This window comes from Terrapene carolina, unplaced genomic scaffold (genome assembly GCF_002925995.2).
Source record: "Terrapene carolina triunguis isolate 2854851 unplaced genomic scaffold, T_m_triunguis-2.0 Scaffold97, whole genome shotgun sequence".
Classification (NCBI taxonomy): domain Eukaryota; kingdom Metazoa; phylum Chordata; order Testudines; family Emydidae; genus Terrapene; species Terrapene triunguis.
In genome coordinates this window covers 414,632-435,279 of record NW_020664448.1, presented here as the reverse complement: position 1 = coordinate 435,279, position 20,648 = coordinate 414,632, and the positions used below count along the sequence as shown (strand labels likewise).

Below are 20,648 nucleotides of genomic sequence, written 5' to 3'. Positions count from 1 at the left end.
TCCCTCCTGCTAAACCCAGGCTTTTGAGTTCAATCTTTGGGGGGGGGCATTCTGTGTGACAGTTGTTTGTGTTTCTCCCTGATGCAAAGCCACCTTTCTTGATTTTAATTCCCTGTACCTGTACGCGGTGTCACTCGCCCCTCCCTCCCTCTCTCCCTCCCTCCCTTCTTCCCCTGGTCCGTCAGATACTACTTTCGCGCCTTTTTTCAGACCAGACGCCATAGCCAGCACTGGGATCATGGAGCCCGCTCAGATCACCGCGGCAATTCTGAGCACTATGAACACCACGCGCATTGTCCTGGAAAACATGCAGAGCCTCCTGGACATGCCAAAGCCAAACCAGGACCAGCTGAGGAGGAGGCGATTGCAGCGCGGCGACGATAGTGATGAGGAAATTGACATGGACCTCTCACAAGGCACAGGCCCCAGCAATGTGGAAATCTTGGTGTTACTGGGGCAGGTTCATGCCGTGGACCGCCGATTCTGGGCCCGGGAAACAAGCACAGAGTGGTGGGACCGCATCGTGTTGCAGGTCTGGGACGATGCCCAGTGGCTGCAAAACTTTCGCATGCGTAAGGGCACTTTCATGGAACTTTGTGACTTGCTTTCCCCTGCCCTGAAGCGCCAGAATACCAGGATGAGAGCAGCCCTCACAGTGGAGAAGCGAGTGGCGATAGCCCTGTGGAAGCTTGCAACGCCAGACAGCTACCGGTCAGTCGGGAATCAATTTGGAGTGGGCAAATCTACTGTGGGGGCTGCTGTGATCCAAGTTGCCAGGGCAATGAGAGACCTGGTGATATCAAGGGTAGTGACTCTGGGAAACGTGCAGACCATAGTGGATGGCTTTGCTGCAATGGGATTCCCAAACTGTGGTGGGGCCATAGACGGAACCCATATCCCTATCTTGGCACCGGCGCACCAAGCCGCCGACTACATAAACCGCAAGGGGTACTTTTCAATGCTGCTGCAAGCCCTGGTGGATCACAAGGGACGTTTCACCGACATCAACGTGGGCTGGCCGGGAAGGGTACATGATGCTCGCGTCTTCAGGCAGTCTCTTCTGTTTCGAAAGCTGGAGGAAGGGACTTTCTTCCCGGACCAGAAAATAACCATTGGGGATGTTGAAATGCCTATCGTGATCCTTGGGGACCCAGCCTACCCCTTAATGCCATGGCTCATGAAGCCGTACACAGGCAGCCTGGACAGGAGTCAGGACCTGTTCAACTACAGGCTGAGCAAGTGCCGAATGGTGGTGGAATGTGCATTTGGCCGTTTAAAAGCGCGCTGGCGCAGCTTACTGACTCGCTCAGACCTTAGCAAAAAGAATCTCCCCATTGTTATTGCTGCTTGCTGTGCGCTCCACAATATATGTGAAAGGAAGGGGGAGACATTTATGGCGGGGTGGGAGGTTGAGGCAAATCGCCTGGCCGCTGATTACGCGCAGCCAGACACCAGGGCGGTTAGAGGAGCACAGCAGGGCGCGGTGCGCATCAGAGAAGCGTTGAAAACCAGTTTTGTGACTGGCCAGGCTACGGAGTGAAACTTCTGTTTGTTGCTCCTTGATGAACCCTCTGCCCCTCCCCCACCACCCTGTTAACTCTACTTCCCTGCAAACCAACCACCCCACCCTCCCCTACTACCCTCCCCCCTTCGAGCACCACTTGCAGAGGCAATAAAGTCATTGTTGCTTCACATTCATGCATTCTTTATTAATTCAGCACACAACTAGGGGGATAATTGGAAAGGTAGCCCGGGATGGGTGGGGGAGGAGGGAAGGAAAAGGACACACTCCAATTTAAAACTTTAAAACTTATTGCTATGGAAATCATCTAGGGTGGAGTGAGTGGGTGGCCGAAGGCCCCCCCACCGTGTTCTTGGGCGTCTGGGTGAGGAGGCAATGGGACTTGGGGAGGAGGGCTGCTGGTTACAGAGGGGCTGTAGCGGCGTTCTCTGCTCCTGCTGCCTTTCCTGCAGCTCAACCATACGCAGGAGCATATCACTTTGATGCTCCAGCAGCCGGAGCATCGACTCTTGCTTTCTGATTACAAGTTGACGCCACCTCTCCTCTTCAGCCCGCGTTTCAGCACGCAACTTCTCCTCTTCAGCACGCCACCTCTCCTCTCGCTCATATTGGGCTTTTTTAAAATCAGTCATTGACTGCCTCCACGCATTCAGCTGTGCTCTGTCAGCGTGGGAGGCAGTCTGAAGTTCAGTAAACATTTCGTCACGCGTCCTTCGCTTCCTTCTTCGAATATTCACTAGCCTCTGCGAAGGAGTAAGATTTGCAGCTGGTGGAGAAGGGAGAGGTTGTTAAAAAAGATACATTTTAGAGAACAATGGGTAGACTCTTTCACGTTAGATTTTGCTGTTCACAACATCACACAGCACATGTGCTTTCGTTACAAGGTCGCATTTTTCCTCTTATATTGAGAGTCTCCTGGTTTGGTGTGAGAGATCACTCACGCAGTGCCAGGACACAGATTTCAGCTTGCAGGCAGCCATGGTAAGACATATAGTCTTTGGGCTTTTTTAACCTTCTTAACATGTGGGGATGGTTTCAAACAGTTCTGCCCTCATTTCCCATACCAAGCACCCGTGCCATTTAAAATGGGTTTGCAATGTAAAAGGAGGGGCTGCGATTTCAGGTTTAACATGCAGCACAAACCCAACTAACTCCCCTCCCCCTCACACCCAATTCTCTGGGATGGTCACTTCAACCCTCCCCCCCACCGCGTGGTTAACAGCGGGGAATATTTCTGTTCAGCAGACCAGGAAGGGGCACCTCTGAATGTCCCCTTAATAAAATTGCCCCATTTTAACCAGGTGACCGTGAATGATATCACTCTCCTGAGGATAACAAAGAGCGATAAGGAATGGATGTTGTCTGCATGCCAGCAAACACCGGGACCATACGCTGCCATGCTTTGTTATGCAATGATTCCAGACTACGTGCTACTGGCCTGGCGTGGTAAAGTGTCCTACCATGGCGGACGGGATAAGGCAGCCCTCCCCAGAAACCTTTTGCAAAGGCTTTGGGAGTACATGAAGGAGAGCTTTCTGGAGATGTCCCTGGAGGATTTCCGCTCCATCCCCATACATGTTAACAGACTTTTCCAGTAGCTGTACTGGCCGCGATTGCCAGGGCAAATTAATCATTAATCATTAAACACGCTTGTTTTTAAACCATGTGTAATTTTTGCAAAGGTACACTCACCAGAGGTCCCCTGTGTGCCCTCAGGGTCTTGGGTCAGTTCGGGGGTTACTGTTTCCAGGTCCAGGGTGACAAACATATCCTGGCTGTTGGGGTAACTGGTTTCTCCGCTTCCTTGCTGCTGTGAGCTATCTATGTTCTCTCCATCCTCATCTTCCTCGTCCGCCGAACCCGCTTCCCCGTTTGCAGAGAGGGACTCATAGAACACGCTTGGGCTAGTGGTGGCTGCACCCCCTAGAATGGCATGCAGCTCCGCGTAGTAGCGGCATGTTTGCGGCTCTGCCCCGGACCTTCCGTTTGCGTCTCTGACTTTGTGGTAGGCTTGCCTTAACTCCTTAATTTTCACGCGGCACTGCCGCGCGTCCCTGTTATGGCCTCTGTCCTTCATGGCCTTGGAGATCTTTTCTAATGTTTTGCCGTTTCTTTTACTGTTTCGGAGTTCGGCGAGCACTGCTTCATCTCCCCAGATGGCGATCAGATCCTGTACCTCCCGTTCGGTCCAGGCTGGAGCTCTTCTGCGATCCTGGGACTGGGACTGGGACTCCATCATGGTTACCTGTGCTGATGGGCTCTGCATGGTCACCTGTGCTCTCCACGCTGAGCAAACAGGAAATGAAATTCAAACGTTCGCGGGGCTTTTCCTGTCTACCTGGCCAGTGCATCTGAGATGAGAGTGCTGTCCAGAGCGGTCACAATGAAGCACTGTGGGATAGCTCCCGGAGGCCAGTAATGTCGAATTCCGTCCACACTAACCCAATTCCGACCCCCTAAGGCCGATTTTATCGCTAATCCCCTTGTCGAGGTGGTGTTAGGAAACCGGTTTAAAGGGCCCTTTAAGTCGACAGAAAGGGCTTCGTAGTGTAAACGTGTCCAGGCTTAAGTCGATTTAACGCGGCTAAAGTCGACCTAAACTCGTAGTGTAGACCAGGCTTAAGGTAGATGGTACCATTGATGTGAGGAGATTCCTGGAGAAGAAGTGTTAAGGCAGGATCCTCGCTGCCTTAACAATCGTACCCGTTGGTACCAAGGTGAGAGGGTACCCATAGGGTCCTTCTTGTACCTGGTGAAATTTTACATTGGTCGTCCGCCTCTTATGGAAGCTTGCTCACACTGTAAACATAGGAAATTACAGAAAGAACCCTATGTCGTGGGGCAGAGGAAGGGTCACAGACGAACCAATATGGAAAAAAAGAAACATCAGAGGAAATACCTGTAATTAAAAGTTCGGAATGAATATTCATTGTATATTCTGGACTCCCACCATTGCCTTTGCATACCCTGCCCACTTCTCTGTGACTAACCTAAAGAACTCTGAGTGCTATTTTTCAGCTCTTTTGCTTTAGAGGACCAATATTCTGAAGCCTCTTCCTACCTTCTCTTGCCAAGAGCCTAAGAGATCCTCACAAACACTTTGAACAAAGGTGCCTGAGATGGTGAACCCTGGTCCTGCCTGTAACAACTTGTTGCATCTTGCACCCATTCTCCGTTACAGGGATCTCTGGTTAACATTTGTCATTCAGCCACACTTCTATTTGTGAGGCCTCAAAGGCATTTAGGCACCTAATTCTCATTAAAATCAATCAGGTGCCTAAATATCTTTGAGGATCTGGATCAAAGTGTTCAAACAGGATGTTGCTGAAGAGCCATAACAAAAGAATGCACTTCTTTGCATTTATTGTCCTTTTTCAAATTTAATAAAATAAGCATTCAGAGTGTGACTTGTTGACGGGCTGGTCTATGAGTTTACACACACTGTGTACCCAATAAACAGGGCAACATCAACAGCTTTTATGCTGCCATTTCATATTGGGTGCAGAATTTCCAAGATGTTGTCCTACAGACATGTATTTGTGTGTCTGGTCTTTACGTCCCTCTGCAACGTTATTGGTAACAGGTTGAGCGTGCTGCCTCCAAGCCTGATCTGTATTGTGGGGTTCAGCAAAAACAATTCACTTCATCAGGCCCAACAACCAGCTCAGAGAAGTCAATACAGAACTCTCTGGAGAGACAAGAGAAAAGGGGAGGGAAATAGGAGAGGGACAGAAGAGATGAGGAAGAGCACCAGGGGCATGTTGGGGCAGTGAAAGTGGTTATGTATAAGGGGAATAATATAGTGAAAGGGATATTCATTTGGGCACAGGAAAATCCCATCTTTGGCAAACATCCAACCAGTTTATTTCTTATTAGGTTTGCTTTGTTTTACTGGGTTTAAAAGGTCTTACCAAGTGTCGTTCTGTTACATTCGTGTTAAAAACAACGAGGGAGGAAACGGTTGGTTTTTCAGTGTGTGAAGAGAATGTTTGTAGTTAGTGACAAGACAGACTGTTTCTGCAATAACCTTTTGTCTTGCTCTTTGAGCCAGGTGATTTGTGGTTTCTTCAGATAGTGAAATTACAGGTCTGTGAAGCACAGAATTTGGGTCCACACTGCAAATCACAGTGTAATTGTAGCATGGGTAGGCATATCTGTGCTAGCTTTAATCTTGCTAGTGTGTATAATGGTAGTGAAGCTGGGCTGGCTGGGGCTTCAGAGTGGGCTAGCCACCCCAGCACAAGCCCCCCAGGACCCTAAGTACGTCCCTGGGTTGCTAGGCTACTCTGGGGTCCATGTCACTGGTTCTTCACTGCTACTGTTACCCACACCAGCTAGATTAAAGTTAGTGGGGGATATGGCTACCTATGCTACAATTGCACCATAATTTGCAGTGTAGACATACTCTTTGTAACCCCTCTTGTGTGAAATGAAGGGTAAAGATTTAGCAAATCACCTCTTTTTGTGTAGGAACAGCTAAGCCATGTCAAAACTAGGAGTGCTTTACCAGTATCGGCATATTGGTATACTATGTCCCAAAGCGCTCCTAGTCTGGATGCAGTATAGATGTGGTTATACCAGCAAAACTGCATTTTCCGGTAGGGTTTATTTCACCCCACCCCGCAGGGAAACAAGCTATACTGGTAAAAGTGCAGTTTTGGCAGTGTAACTGCATCTTACACTAGGGACTTTTGCCAGCACAGCTACATCAGTAAGAGAACAGAGCCCTGACCGACCTAGCTATGCCAGCAGAAGTCTGTGGTGTATAGCCTGAATCTCACAATCTGTCCCTCTATGCTACATTGTGCAGCTAGCCATCTGCATTCTCCTTTTGCTGAGGAGCAGTCTGCATTTTATCTTTGGCTCCTGTATCCATGAATTAGCTACTAGTACAAGGAGTTCCATGAGTAGATGGATCTTGTTGGCAGGTGATAGTTACTAATATGCAGGGATCTTCAAGTTGTCAATTGGCTTCATATATGTAAGAAACTAATTTTGTAAAACCATGAAGATGCCTCTTGTGTGGTGAAAGCAACTCAGTTCTTAATGTTGTGCAAGATGGAGCAGCCAAAGTCGGGAATGTAATTGTGACCATCTGAGCACCAAATGCAACTCTCAGACTGCATCCTAGCTTCTTGATAGACTAAACCTGGAAACTGCATCAGAACTGGCATAGTGGGATGGCTCTACATTGTAAAGGGAGGTCTGTTCTGGGAAATTCTCAGTGGGCGGTTGGGTAGCAACAGTATGGAGGATGGAGCAGCTGGGAAGTGAGGACTGGAAGCAGTTCAGGGGATTCCCTAGGCATTCAGGTCCCTAAGCTTTCATTTTAAAAATAAATTCTGCATGTAGCACTTACACTGGCAAAGAAAATCAACCTTAAGTAACCAGATACTGTGTAGTGAATCTGCAAACAGCTTGACACTATATCTCTAGTATAAATTTTCCTCATTCACCTCAGTATCAGTGCTAGACAGTTTAAATGTCAGCATTGTTAACTGGTACACCACAGTCTTTTCAGTCTGCAGCCCTCTCTCCCTCTTTCACACACTCCAGAGTTAAACGGTTTTTCCAAACAAAGGAGACATCCTTTTTAATGACAGAAGCAGGGCGTGAACCCTTTGCCATTAATAAATTTGTTCCAAGATACAAATGTCTGTGGTTCATCCTAGGGATCAGGCTATGGCAAATCACAAACGTTTGTTTCTTGGAATGAATGTTTGACAAGTGTCCATACTAGCAGATACAAATTAATTTTAACTGAAAACTGATGTAACAAGCCGGGGAGGGGAGGGGAAGCGGGGCAGCCTATGGTATAAAGCACAAACATTTGTAGTGTCCAGATTAGCATGTACAAACTAACTGGCAATCAGTTAACTCTCCAGTCAGTTAAACACTTTAGTATAGATAAATCAATTGGTTGCACCAGCAATAGTTGACAGTGCCATGGTTAGAACCCCACTTCTGTCCCCCAAATGCTGAGAATAGGGAGGTTGCTGTGATTCCTATCAGGGTGCTTGGTCCTGAACTCTGCTCAGGGGTTCCACTATTTGTCAGCCTTTGAGTACTTGATGTCTTGATAAATTTGAATCTCCATCCATTCTGTTGCTGGAAAAGAAACAGCTTTTGCTTCCCCATCCCAGAACCAGGTAATTGTTGGGGATTTTCACAACTCTCCTTTCACAGCCTCTTGGGGGCTGCTGTGAAGGGGGTAGGTGGGAAGAGTCTGTTTCATTGCTGTCCAAAATGAGTTCTGAATGGTAGCCATGAAACTGACCAGAGGCTTGTTAACTTCCCCCTACTGATGCTTGGGAAAGCCATGAGCTGCAACAGAGACATTTGAGCTATCTGTCTGCAGCATCAGAAAGAAAGCACTGCATCCGGTCATGTTTGGAAGCTTATTTTATAGTCTTAAGGACAATAAATGTTTTTTTTCCAAATTAAAGCATAAATTCTGCAGAAATTGCTGATTTTTAAGTCTCATCCCCAATTACCAGGACGAGTTTCTGCTCACCAGGGGTGAGTGAATTTTTAAGCCCTAAACTAAAGAATCATACATTTAATGCGAAAACCATTGGAGCCAGCCTGATGCCAATTCCCCCACAGCAAAGGGGGCATCCTGGGGGTATGCCAGGGCAGCAACACCAGAGTGGCCTCTTGAGGGTCATTATCCACAAGCACAAGTTAGACCAGCCCCAGAGCTGCTCTGATATGCAATGGAGGCCAGTTGACCCCTAGGAGCCTCTAGGATCAGAGTTGTGTAAAGCCAGTTTTACTCCCCTCTAGCACACTTGGGGATCCAGCCCTTTGCATTTAGATTCAATAATTTTAAGCTTCACAGAACTGTGTTAAGTGTATAAACTGTGTTGATTTTTACACTACTAATTTCTTTAAAATCTGTTTTATGTGCACAGTAAAGTGCCCTAATTTGTTACTGTTTAATATTTAATGCTAAGATTGTATAATTGTGATTGGTATTTTTTAGAAAACATTTTGTAGCCACCTCAAATAGTTACAATTTTTGAGAGAACAATATTCAAACAGGAAGACTATTACATTATTTGAGTTTGGACTCTCTAGAAAGAGAACTTGTCATGTTCTCTGCTGCTGAACGAGAAATAACATTTGATAAAACCAGCCTAGGAGTCTGATTTAAAAGAAATTGGAAAAGTTTCCAAGCATATGGGCTCTGTCAGTAGAGACCATCTTCCAGAACAAAGGAGATCTCCGATGCCTTGCCAAGACTAGAGAACATCAAAGAACCTAGGAATTTTTAGTCACTGCCTATATCTACATACATATTAGTGTTTATATCAAGCCAATGAGAACAGTATGAACTGTGAAAAGCCAGTCTCAGGAAGGCTGAGTTGTCTCTCTATGGAGAGATAAAACTGCAACCAAGGCCATATGTAGAGCAATGACCAGCTGGTGGTAGCAGCACAGACTAGGAATTGCTTCACAGAGGCACTAAGGAGTGCCAGAGATACTGAAGACTTTAAGCAGCTATGCTACAGAAGACCAAGCCAAAGAAAACATCTGGTGAGTACATGAAAATTTTCATAAACACTATCCAAGGGATAGGTAAACTCACAACCTGAACTGAACTGATTTTAACGAAGGATCTAGAATATTTCCTGTAACTGTTTCCTGTCTGCATCTATCAAAGGTAATGCAAAAAGACTTGCTCCTACATGCAGCCTGGTTTAGGCAGATTGAAAATCACCCTCTGAAATATAATTAAAATAAAAGAGGAAGAACGGTCCCGTTGGGGTCCACATAGGCTCAGGGGCCCACCCATATGGAGTAACTTGAAGGATCAGGGCCTAAATAAGGACAAGGGATGTCAGGGGTGTGTGGAACATTATTTTGAGGTATATATGGGATCAGATACTTAGCTATAGAGACTTGTACTCGTGGACAGGGCTGCGCTGATCACCAGGATCAGGGAGGAATTTCCCTCCTGCAGATCAGACTGGCAGGGACCCTAAACATTTCTGGCTCTCCGGAGTATCCAGCAGGGAACCACCATTAAGAGGAAGTGGGCATATCTCACACAGTCTAATTCCTGCAACAAATGCACACACCTATATATTTCCATTCTTTTTAAAAAAATCTGTTTTTGATAAGGAATACTTAATATGTAGGTCCAACCAGGGAAGGTAAGAAATTAGAAGTTCTGCCATGGCTCTGATTGTCCCAGAAGTTACAGGTTTAATCAGACCCCAGATATTAAGGGCCTGTCAACACATAGAGTTATTCTGGAATAGCTGTTCTGCTTTCAATTCACAACCTACCTTATTCTGGAATACCTTTCATGTGTAGACAAGCCCTAATTCAACTTTTGTGTGTACGTGTATATACAATATATACACTGAAGGGGAGAGGGAATAAGACATTGATACACAGTTTGAGGTCCTTTAAATCTGATATTCTGTAACATAATACTGCTGTTCAGTAATATGCTAGGAAAAGGGGGCAGCATGGTCTGGTCACTGGACATGGAGTCAGCCAATCTGGATTCTATTGTCATATCAGCTATTGACCTGCTGTACACTCTCCAGGGCAGGAACTATCTCTTACTATGTGTACATACAGTTCCTAGCTCAGTGGAGTCCCAGTCTCAGTTGGCGTCTCCAGGAGTGCCTGTAATCCAAATAATTTACAACAACAATAAAGCAGGGGGAGGGAGATAAGGATAACTTTAACAGGAAAACAAGATTGCAGTGCTGGCCGTCAAATATTTGTTTACTTGCAAAACTGAACGCATGGAGCCACTAAGAGCTAATAAATATGGAACTGATAGCATTTTTACAGAGCACCTTTTCAAAGCAGAATCACACTTTCAGTAAAAAGGAACTCTGGGAAAAGTGGGAATAGAACCAGATCTTCTGACTTTCCCAAGCCGGTACCAAAAGCATAAGACCCTTGCATATTTATGGTTTTTTTCTCATTTACTTGATGGTTTTACTTTGTTTTCAGAGACTCAATAGTTTCGTTACATTTATGTTTTCACTTTAACTGCTACAGAATAGAATGGTTGTTAAGGTCCTGATCCAACAGAGCACTTAAACACATGTGTAGCCCTGTTGACTTTGATGGAACATCCTTTTATACTTTACTTAAAGAGGGGGAAAGGATAGCTCAGTGGTTTGAGCATTGGCCTGCTAAACCCAGGGTTGTGAGCTTAATCCTTGAGGGGGCCACTTAGGGACCTGGGGCAAAATCAGTACTTGGTCCTGCTAGTGAAGGCAGGGGGCTGGACTTGATGACCTTTCAAGGTCCCATCCAGTTCTAGGAGATAGGATATCTCCATTAATTTTTTTGTTTGTTTGTTACTTTCATAGCTTTAATCAGTCAGAGGCTGACAAGCTGTAATGGTTAGGTCCTTTCCCGGAGTTAAAGTAGCAAATGTTTTTTCAAATGTTCTGCCTAGCCTTTGTCTTTATTTCTCTAAACTGAATTTTGGTTTAGTTTATTTTAAATACAGAGTTACCTAGCACCCAACATACTGACTCCTAAACGTGGTATACCCTCTCCTATCTACAACTCCCATGGCTCAATTCAGACCACTTTATCCGCTGTCCACTGCAGGGCTCCTTCAGAACCCAAGCCGCTCTTGCTTCTCTCCTGTCTCTCTCTCTCTTTGATACATACACACACAGACTATGCACATAGCGTGTTTTCCTGTCTTCCTGAACCACTGCAATACCATATCTCTTCCATACATAAACATAGGCAGTGCTAATAACTTAGCTGAGGCTCCAGCGGGTTTATGTGTGGGGCAGCGTCAGCAAGATCTCCCATGTGTTTGAGGAAATACAGCATCTCTCTACAGAAAACTCATGGTTTTAGTTTAATTCCCACCGCATATATGTTGTTTTAATAGATTTATTATTTTCTCCCACTCAGAATTTCTGCAGTGTACTCCAGCCTGGATTCCTCAGACAGCAGATCACAGGAATCTATTCAGAGTCAAGACCACTGCACTGTTTCCCAGATAGGACAGTGAACCAGGAAACTTGTGGATCGTCTGGCCAGAATCACAAAAAGAAATTCAAGGCATATGGGCCCTTTGAAAGATGCTTTGAGAGAGCAGCTCCCTTAGGCTACCCCCAGAATACTGCAAGGGTTCTTCACTGAATTCAACTAGGGCTTGGGATGTGTCAGTTGTCACCTAGCCAGTTTGAGGAAAAAATACAGAGGACATCCCAGGACAAAACCAAATTTTTATATTGGCTGCAACTGTGAGATAACTCTCTACCTGGGCAAAGCCGAACCAAAGTCAAAAAGGTGGCTGGAAATCAAGATGAAGTATAGAAAAGTCTGCACATATTGCCACGTGGGAGGATGGTATGAGACCTGCACCGTAGAATGACTTATCAGGCAGTACTGTGGCATCAATCCCCAGTGCCACAATGTCAAACGTACCAGAGCAAACTCCACTTGTTTCATTTTTATTAGTTTCATGGCTCTTGCTGTTGCCTGTTTACAAACAATCCAGTCCTCTTTGCCCATTGTGAAGGACCATGGATGCTAATGTTCAGGTCATCTGCTCTGAATAACCAACACTCTGAAGCCTTTTGTTCCCCTTCTGCCAACCATCCATGACATTGAATCTAAGGCCTTGTCTACAAATGGAATACTTCCTGATTAATTGTTCATAATTAACTTCATGTGTGGAGACACTTAATTTGGAACAAAAGTGCCTTTTTCCTGTTTAGCTTCCCCCACCTGGGTTAAGATAAACATATATTCTTGAGAACATCTTATTACATCTCATCCCTATACCATATATGGAAGTCTTGAGCTATGGCTTATGATTCAGCCTCCCATGTATTAAGGGGACAAAACAGAGCTGAAGCAAGACATCACTCAAAGGTCCATGGCAAAATAATGCAACTTTTTGTAAAATTTTACAGACCGATGGCTTTTAGCTGGAACATTTGTTAACATGTTGTACCATGCACTTCCACACTCCTTCATTTACACTCTAAGGAGGGCAATATCTGCAGCCTTTATGCTGACATCTCACTTTGGGTGCAGCATTTCCAAAATGCGGTCCTAAAGACATGCATTGTTTGCCTTACTGCCTCCTGTTCTCACTGATTTGTGTAACCTCTCGCAACGTTACTGGGTGCAGGGGACAATTTCAATAGCCAACTCAGTTAAGCTGAAGCAGTGCTCCCAGAAGAGACAGAAGGAAGAACAGAGGAAAAAAGGAATGGAGGATAAGATAGCTAGAACCATAGCAAGAGATGAGGAATGTCAATAGGGGTAGGTGGGAATGGTGACAGCAATTTAAGAGTAGTAAATTAAGAGGATGAAGAGGAGAGGGGTTCAGATGAGCATCAGGATATGAGGAAAGGACAATATTCAATTATGCACAAGAACATACCTTTTCTAGCAAATATTAAACAGTTACAGTAATTCCTTGTTAGTTCTGTGTTAATGAGTTTATAAAATTCTTAGTGAAAGCTGGTCTACTGACAGTTTGTGTGTGGCAAGCTGGGGTATATACAGGTAGCACAGTAGCCTGCCCCTCACGAAGTGGCCATGTGGACCCTGCTACTGCGCAGTAAAAGTTCCATAGTGCGCTTTGATCGACTCTTTCTAAGCAGTTAGTGCACTATAGATACATCCCAGCTTACCACACATTAACTACCTGTACAGACAAGCCCTGAGTGTTTTTTCAATGACAATTGGATTTAAAAATGGAACAAAAAGACTATTTTGCGGTGTGAGGGTCATTGTTTGCAGGAACAAAACACACTGTTTTTGCAGTAACCATTTGTCTTGTTTGAACCCAGTGAGATGCTGTTCAAAGTTCGAGGTTACATGTTTACAAAGCACAGTTTGTACCACATCCTGTGAAATCATTAAAGGTTAAGTCTTCGAAAACCTGCTATACTGTCATTTCTTTCTGCCAGTGAGCAATGAGTATCATGACCTGTTCCTGTCTGTTTGGTTCTACAATAGCCCCTGCATTTCTCTGCATCTGAAGCATGGGCATTTTCCCTCTGGCTCCTGTATGTCTGAACTGGTCTTGTAAGGGGCTCTAAAAGAAGACATGTCTGATCAGCTGGCAGTGATTGCTAATATGTGGGGATCATGTATCACTGTATAGGCTGAGTATTTGTACCCAATTGGCTGCAGACATGTAATATACTAATTTCTTAAAGCTCTTAACATGCTTTCTGGGTGGTGAAGACAACTCAGGCCTTAACGCCATACTGTGCATATGAAGTAAGGTGGGAATGTGGTGTGATCATAGAGCTTTGTGTGAGACAATCGTTCATGCTATTTTGGTTAAGAATCTGAGCACCAGAAGTAACCTTTAGAATAGCCTCTCAGTTAACTGGGAGGTAGGGTGTGGATTAAGAAGTCAGAGTGCTCTTGGAGGGAAGGAGGAGTAGAGAAGAGGATGTTGTGACTAAGGAAGGAGAGTAGGGAACTTCCTGTGGAACAGCTAGGATATGGGCTGGGGGGAGCTGGGAAGAAGGCCAGAAAGGATCAGGTCACTTGCCGAATAGAGATGTAGGGAATGCCGTTGGGTCGATTTTCCAGGCATAAATTAGTGTCTGTCTTGACTTTTGTTCACATGGATTCTGCAGCACTTCCAGTAGTAGAGAATTCAAAATTTTATTTATTAGTTGCATTGGAATAGTGCCAGTACCCCATTGTGCTGGACAGAACAAAGAGAGAGTCCCTCGGCCAAAAAGTTTACAGTCTAAGTAATATTTGACCTGTGTCTGCAGGTACAGTGTCGTCACTGAAATGAAATTACCTATTGCATGGAAGATGGCAGCCAAGCAGACCACCGCTGAATAACTTGGCTATAGATACAGGGGCAAGTCCCTAACTCTTCCAAAAATTGCCACCGGGTCCATACAGAAGGAAGAGAACCTCAGCTTTTAAGGTATCACCTGTGTGACCTACACAGCCTAAATGGTATAGACCCCAGGATCAAAGCAAAAGTTGACTCCAATACTAATGGAAACTAGTAACAAGACCGCCAAGGTATTCCAAAACAGATGCTTAGACTTTCCCTCCCAAGATTGTTGTGATGCTTCCTCAGTTAGCTGGGAAAGCACTTTGAGAGCGAGAGATTAAAAGTGCTATGAAAATGCGAAGTATAATTTACAAAGTATTTTGCCTCCTCATTCAGTTGGGTTTGCACTCACCAGAAATGGCCCATCTAGGATATTCTCTTGAACCATTTCATCCGTGTATCCATGGTGTTGGAGCTCTGCCAGGTACTGTGGAGTCGCCCCTACTTCATCTTGAAGGGATTTTGCACAGATCACTGCCTCAAACTTGGTCTTCTGGGCAGCTTTGTGAGCCACCAGCCAGTGACCAGCCCCTGGCATAAGGAAGTACAAGGTTGGAATAGACATCAAAGTAGGCAAACAACCCTTAGAATGTGTTTGTGCAGCACCAACAGTGTGCTAGGCACTTCGGCATTTGAGCTGCTGTAAAACATGGCTAAATCAATGTTTTTTAAAAATGATCTCTCTATAAAATATTTGTGTATAAAATAATTAATCAGGGGGCAATTCTATTGTCAGATAAGGACAGAAATATCAAGGCTGTAGCCAGAGACACAGAAAAGCAGAATTTTACTTCTGTTTTTAAGTAAATCCTGGATTTTTTCTGTAATTTCTAAGTATTTCATGGATATCAACTCAGCCAAAACAATCCCACAAAATATATAGGACATAGCTAAAAACAATGATAGGGGACAGATGCTGTTCCCTGCATCTCTGGCTGCACTCTGTACTGTTCCTGTCCTACTTTGTCATCAGGCTGTGATTCCTATTGAAATTCTCATTAAAATGAAGCCCTAGAGATTTTACAACTGTCCACTTTGTATCAGGTGACGTTTTGGAACATTTTCAGGTACATTTAAATGTAGTTTTAGAATGTACTTGCTTACATTACAAATTCTGATTATTATTGTGTGTCTCATTATAGCATCTAGGAGCTCCAGTCCTGGACCAGGACTCTGTTGTCTAGATGCTGTACAAATGCAAAACAAAAAGATGGCCAAAACACTTTATAATCCAGGGGCTAGAATGTGTTAGTAGCAGGAGGTGCAGATTTGCACCACCCCAAAGAGAGCTGGAGTAGAGCTTTTGACTCAATGGTTGCATCTGCGCTACAGAATTGAACAATTAGTAAATGAATATGCAAGCCAGCACTAGTGCCTGTACCAATGGTGCAATGTTTAACTAACCACTCGGCTTCAGATGCAGCTTTTCCCTGCACATATATACTAGTGCTGTTCTGCACCATTGTAGCTGCATTGTCACCTGGATACCTAAAATAGCCAGCACACTTCTCTGAAGCAGTGGCTCACGGGAGATTTCAAAAGACCTTCTGGGTGTCAAGGAAGAAAATTAAGGGGAAAGAGGCCAGATATTTTCCTGAGAGGTTTCAGAGTAGCAGCCGTGTTAGTCTGTATCCGCAAAAAGAACAGGAGTACTTGTGGCACCTTAGAGACTAACAAATTTATTTGAGCATAAGCTTTCGTGGGCTACAGCCCACTTCTTCGGATGCATATAGAATGGAACATATATTGAGGAGATATATATACACACATACAGAGAGCATGAACAGGTGGGAGTTGTCTTACCAACTCTGAGAGGCCAATTAAGTAAGAGAAAAAAAACTTTTGAAGTGATAATCAAGATAGCCCAGTACAGACAGTTTGATAAGAAGTGTGAGAATACTTACAAGGGGAGATAGAGTCAATGTTTGTAATGGCTCAGCCATTCCCAGTCCTTATTCAATCCTAAATTGATTGTATCTAGTTTGCATATCAATTCCAGCTCAGCAGTCTCTCGTTGGAGTCTGTTTTTGAAGTTTTTCTGTTGTAAAATAGCCACCCGCAGGTCTGTCATTTGAATGACCAGACAGGTTAAAGTGTTCTCCCACTGGTTTTTGAGTATTATGATTCCTGATGTCAGATTTGTGGCACATGATGGCATATATCACATTGGTAGATATCACCTGTACATCTGCCCCTCTGCCATGTACATTGGCCAAACCGGACAGTCTCTAAGCAAAAGAATTAAATGGACACAAATCTGACATCAGGAATCATAAATAATGGAGCTACACTGCTTTATACCAGCTTAGGATCTGGCCCCAAGCCTTTAACGATTGGAGTTCTATGGAATCTGACATGGTATTATACTGCGGGGTGACAAAGTTATCAGCAGTCAAAAAAATGTTACCTTCTTCACTTGTCCGCAAAATGTTTCTGGCAGGGAAGCAGTTGGTTGCATAACTGTTTCCATTGTCCAGTTTATACAGCTTTGTTGTAGCCATCTTGTCTGCAGAGTTACTAAGAAGATCAAGGCACAAATAAACCAGTTAACACTTTCACTGGTTACTATCACAGCTAATAATATTACTCAAAGCACTGTACAAAGGTTAGCTAGTAAATCCTCAAAACAATCCTGTGAGTGGGACATGGTAGGCATTCCCTACTCTTATATACAAGGGTAAACTGTGAGATGGAGAGATTACAGCCAAAATTTTCAAACTAGAGTTCCCAAATATAGACAGCTAAATCCATCTTTAAAATATCAGAATGTGTTTGCTTGATTCAGTATAGAATATGACTCCTATTATTTTTCTGCTTTAACCCTCAGTCTCCCTTTTCTTACCCCTTTCCTTTGTTATCTTCATGTTCTGAGGCCTTGAGCAAGTCACATAAGCCAACATTTCAAAACCGGGGTGTCAAATATTAAGCACCTAAATAAGTGACTTGATGGAGGAGTGATGATGGCCGGTGTGGAGTGGGCATGACAGGGTAAAGCGGTGAGGTGGTGGCCGGCAGAGCTTTGCTGTGAGTTACCAAAGAGATGAGACTGTGTAATGGGAGCTGGCACAACGTCAGCATGGGATACTGATGGGTAATGCAGAGCCATGGTGGTCAGAATGGTAACAGTGTCAGCCAGCTACTGAAGGGGCACAAGCACTGGGCATGGAGCTGATGTAGCATAAAGGCATTAAAGGAGGTGTTGGCATGGGGGATTGGTGGGGAGCCAGCCCAATGGTGTGCCATCAGTATGAGATACTGAGGTGGGGTGACTGGGGGAACGTGACATGATAGCAGTTGGCACCGCATGGGCACAGGATGCTGACTGAGGGGACACAGTACAATGGAGTTGGCATGTCATTGGCATGGGGTAACAATGGGGACAGTGCGATGGAGTTAGCATGTCATTGGCATGGGATACTGGTTGGGGGGACACAGCACAATGGAATTAGCATGTGGTTAGGATGGGATAGGAATGCAGGGGACATGGCATAATGGAGTTGGTTTGTCATTGGCATGGGTAAAAATGGTAGGAGCATAATGCAATGGTGTTAGCATGACATTGGCATGGGGTATCAATTGGAGGATGTGACACAGAGGCATTGGCATGTTATTGGCATAGACTACTGATGGCGAACACAGCACGAGGAGTTGGCACTGGTTAACAATGGAGGATGCAAGGAAGTGGTGAGGTTGGCACCTGGTTGGTGTGGAGGTGCTGACAGGGGACGCGGTGCGAAGCAGTCGGCACGTGGTTGGTGTGGGGGTGCCAATAGGGGACAAGGCACGAAAGAGTTGGCGTGGGGCACCAGTGGGGAGATGTGGCGTGATGGGATTGGTGTGGGCTACCAAGGGGGGATGCAGCATGATGGAGTCGGTGCGTCGTTGGTGTAAGGTACTGACGGAGAACGCAGAGCAACGGGATCGGCGTGTGGTTGGCATGGGTACCAGTGGGGGACATGGCACGGTGGAGTTGGCACGTGGTTGGTGTGGGATACCGATGGGATATGCAGAGCGAGGAGGTCAGCACATGGTTGGCATGGAGTACCAGTGGTGGACACGGCATGGTGGAGTCGGGGTGTGGTTGGGATGGGGTACCAGTGAGGGATGTGGTGTGGTGGAAACCACGCATGTTTGGCATGGAGTACCAGTGGGGGACGCGGCACGATGGAGTCGGTGTGTGTTTGGCATGGGGGACATGGTGCAGGGGAATCGGTGCATGGTTGGCGTCGGGTACCAGTGGAGGACACGGTGTGGTGGAATCGGTGTGTTGTTGGCGTGGGGTACCAGCAGAGAATGCGGCACGGTGATCTCGGCACAAGGTACCAATGGGGGATGCGGCACAATGGAGTCGGCGCATGGTTGGCGTGGGGTACAAGTAGGGGATGTGGAACGGTGGAGTCGGCATGTGATTGGCGTGGGATACCGACGGGATATGCAGAGTGAGGGGGTCGGCACATGGTTGGCATGGGGTACCAATAGGGTACGCAGCACGGTGGACTCGGTGTGTGGTTGGCACAGGGTACCAGTGGGGGACACGGTGCAGTGGAGTCGGTGTGTGGTTGGCGTGGGGAACCAGTGGAGGACAGGGCGAGGTGGAGTCGGCATGGGGTACCAGTGGAGGACATGGCACGGTGGATGCGGCGCATGGTTGGGATGGGATACCAGTAAGAGAGGAGGCGTGGTGTGATTGGGGTGGGGAACCAGTAGAGGACACGGCGTGGTGGAGTGTGTACATGTTTGGCGTGGGGGACGTGGCGTGGGGGAGTCAGTGCGTGGTAGGCATGGGGTACCAGAAGGGGACGCGGCGCAGTGTACAAGTGGTGGACACGGAGCGTGATTGGGATGGGATACCAGTGGGAGAGGAGGCACAGTGGAGTTGGCACATGGTTGGCATGGGGTACCAGTGGGGGACGTGGAGCGGGGAAATTGGCGTGCTGTTGGCGAGGGGTACCAGTGGAGGATGAGGCGCAGTGAAGTTGGCGCGTATTTGCCGTGGAGTATGAGTGGGGGATGCGGCGTGGGGGAGTCGGCGCGTGGTTGGCGTGGGGTACCAGTGGAGGATGAGGCGCGGTGAAGTTGGCGCGTATTTGGCATGGAGTATGAGTGGGGGACATGGTGTGGGGGAGTCGGCGCGTGGTTGGCGTGGGGTACCAGTGGGGGACCCGATGCGGGGGAGTCGGGGCATGGTTGGCGTGGGGTACGAGTGGGTGACGCGGCGTGGTGAAGTCTGCACGTGGTTGGCTTGGGGTACCAGAGGGGGGACGCAGAGTAGTGGAGTCGGCTTGTGGTTGGCGTGGGGTACCAGTGGGGGAAGCGGCGCGGTGGAGTCGGCGCATGTTTGGCGTGGGGTACGTACGAGTGGGGAATGCAGCACGGGGGTATTGGCACGTGGTTGGAATGGGATACTAGTAGAGGACGTGGCGCGGTTAAATTGGCATGAGGTACCAGTTGGGGATGCGGCACGATGGAGTTGGCACGTGTTTGGCGTCGGGTGTGAGTGGGGGACGTAGCGCGGGGGAGTTGGCACGTGGTTGGCGTGGAGTACCAGTGGGGACACGGCACCGTGTACCAGTGGAAGACGCGGCACGGTGGATGCAGTGAGTGGTTGGGATGGGATACCAGTGGGAGAGGAGGCGCAGTGGAGTTGCCACATGGTTGACGTGGGGTACAAGTGGGGGATGCGACGCAGGGGAGTCGGCACATGGTTGGTGTGGGGTACCTGTGGGTGACCCAGCGCGGTGGATGCGGTGCGTGCTTGGCGTGGGGTACCAGTGGGTGACCGAGCGCGAGTGAGTCGGTGCATGGTTTGGCTGGGGTACCAGTGGAGGATGCAGTGCGGTGTAGTCAGCGCTTGGTTGGCATAGGGGACGCGGCGCAGGGGAGTCGGCATGTGGTTGGCATGGGGTACCAGTGGGGGACACTGCACGAGGGAGTCGGTGCGTGGTTGGCATGGGGTACCAGTTGGGAATGTGGCATGGTGAAGTCAACATAGGGTACCAGTGGAGGATGTGGCTTGGTGAAGTCGGCACGAGGTTCCAATGGGGGACGTGGCACAGGGGAGTCAGCGCGTGGTTGGTGTGGGGTACCAGTATGGAAGGAGGTGCGGTGCTGTCAGCCTGTGGTTGGCATGGGGTACCAGTGGGGGCCGTGGTACAATGGAGTTGGCCCCTGGTTGGGAGGTACCGGGGGGACGCGGTACGATGGAGTTGGCGCCTTGTTGGCGTGAGATACCACTGGGGGAGCCGGTGCGGTGGAGTTAGCGCCTGGTTGGCATGAGATACCAGTGGGGGACGCAGT

At 47.1% G+C, this 20,648-nt stretch overlaps 1 protein-coding gene across 1 annotated transcript in view; it reads right to left on the bottom strand.

The window, feature by feature from the left end:
• Nucleotides 1-20,648, bottom strand: part of XRRA1 (X-ray radiation resistance associated 1) — a 55,925-nt gene that overhangs the window by 33,877 nt on the left and 1,400 nt on the right. The window contains exons 2-3 of the mRNA XM_026651701.1: nt 16,759-16,868; nt 14,704-14,882 (exon numbers count right to left, since the gene is read on the bottom strand). Coding sequence (XP_026507486.1) covers nt 14,704-14,882; nt 16,759-16,852 — 273 coding nt within the window. The 5' untranslated portion in view covers nt 16,853-16,868. The remainder of the gene's footprint in view (nt 1-14,703; nt 14,883-16,758; nt 16,869-20,648) is intronic.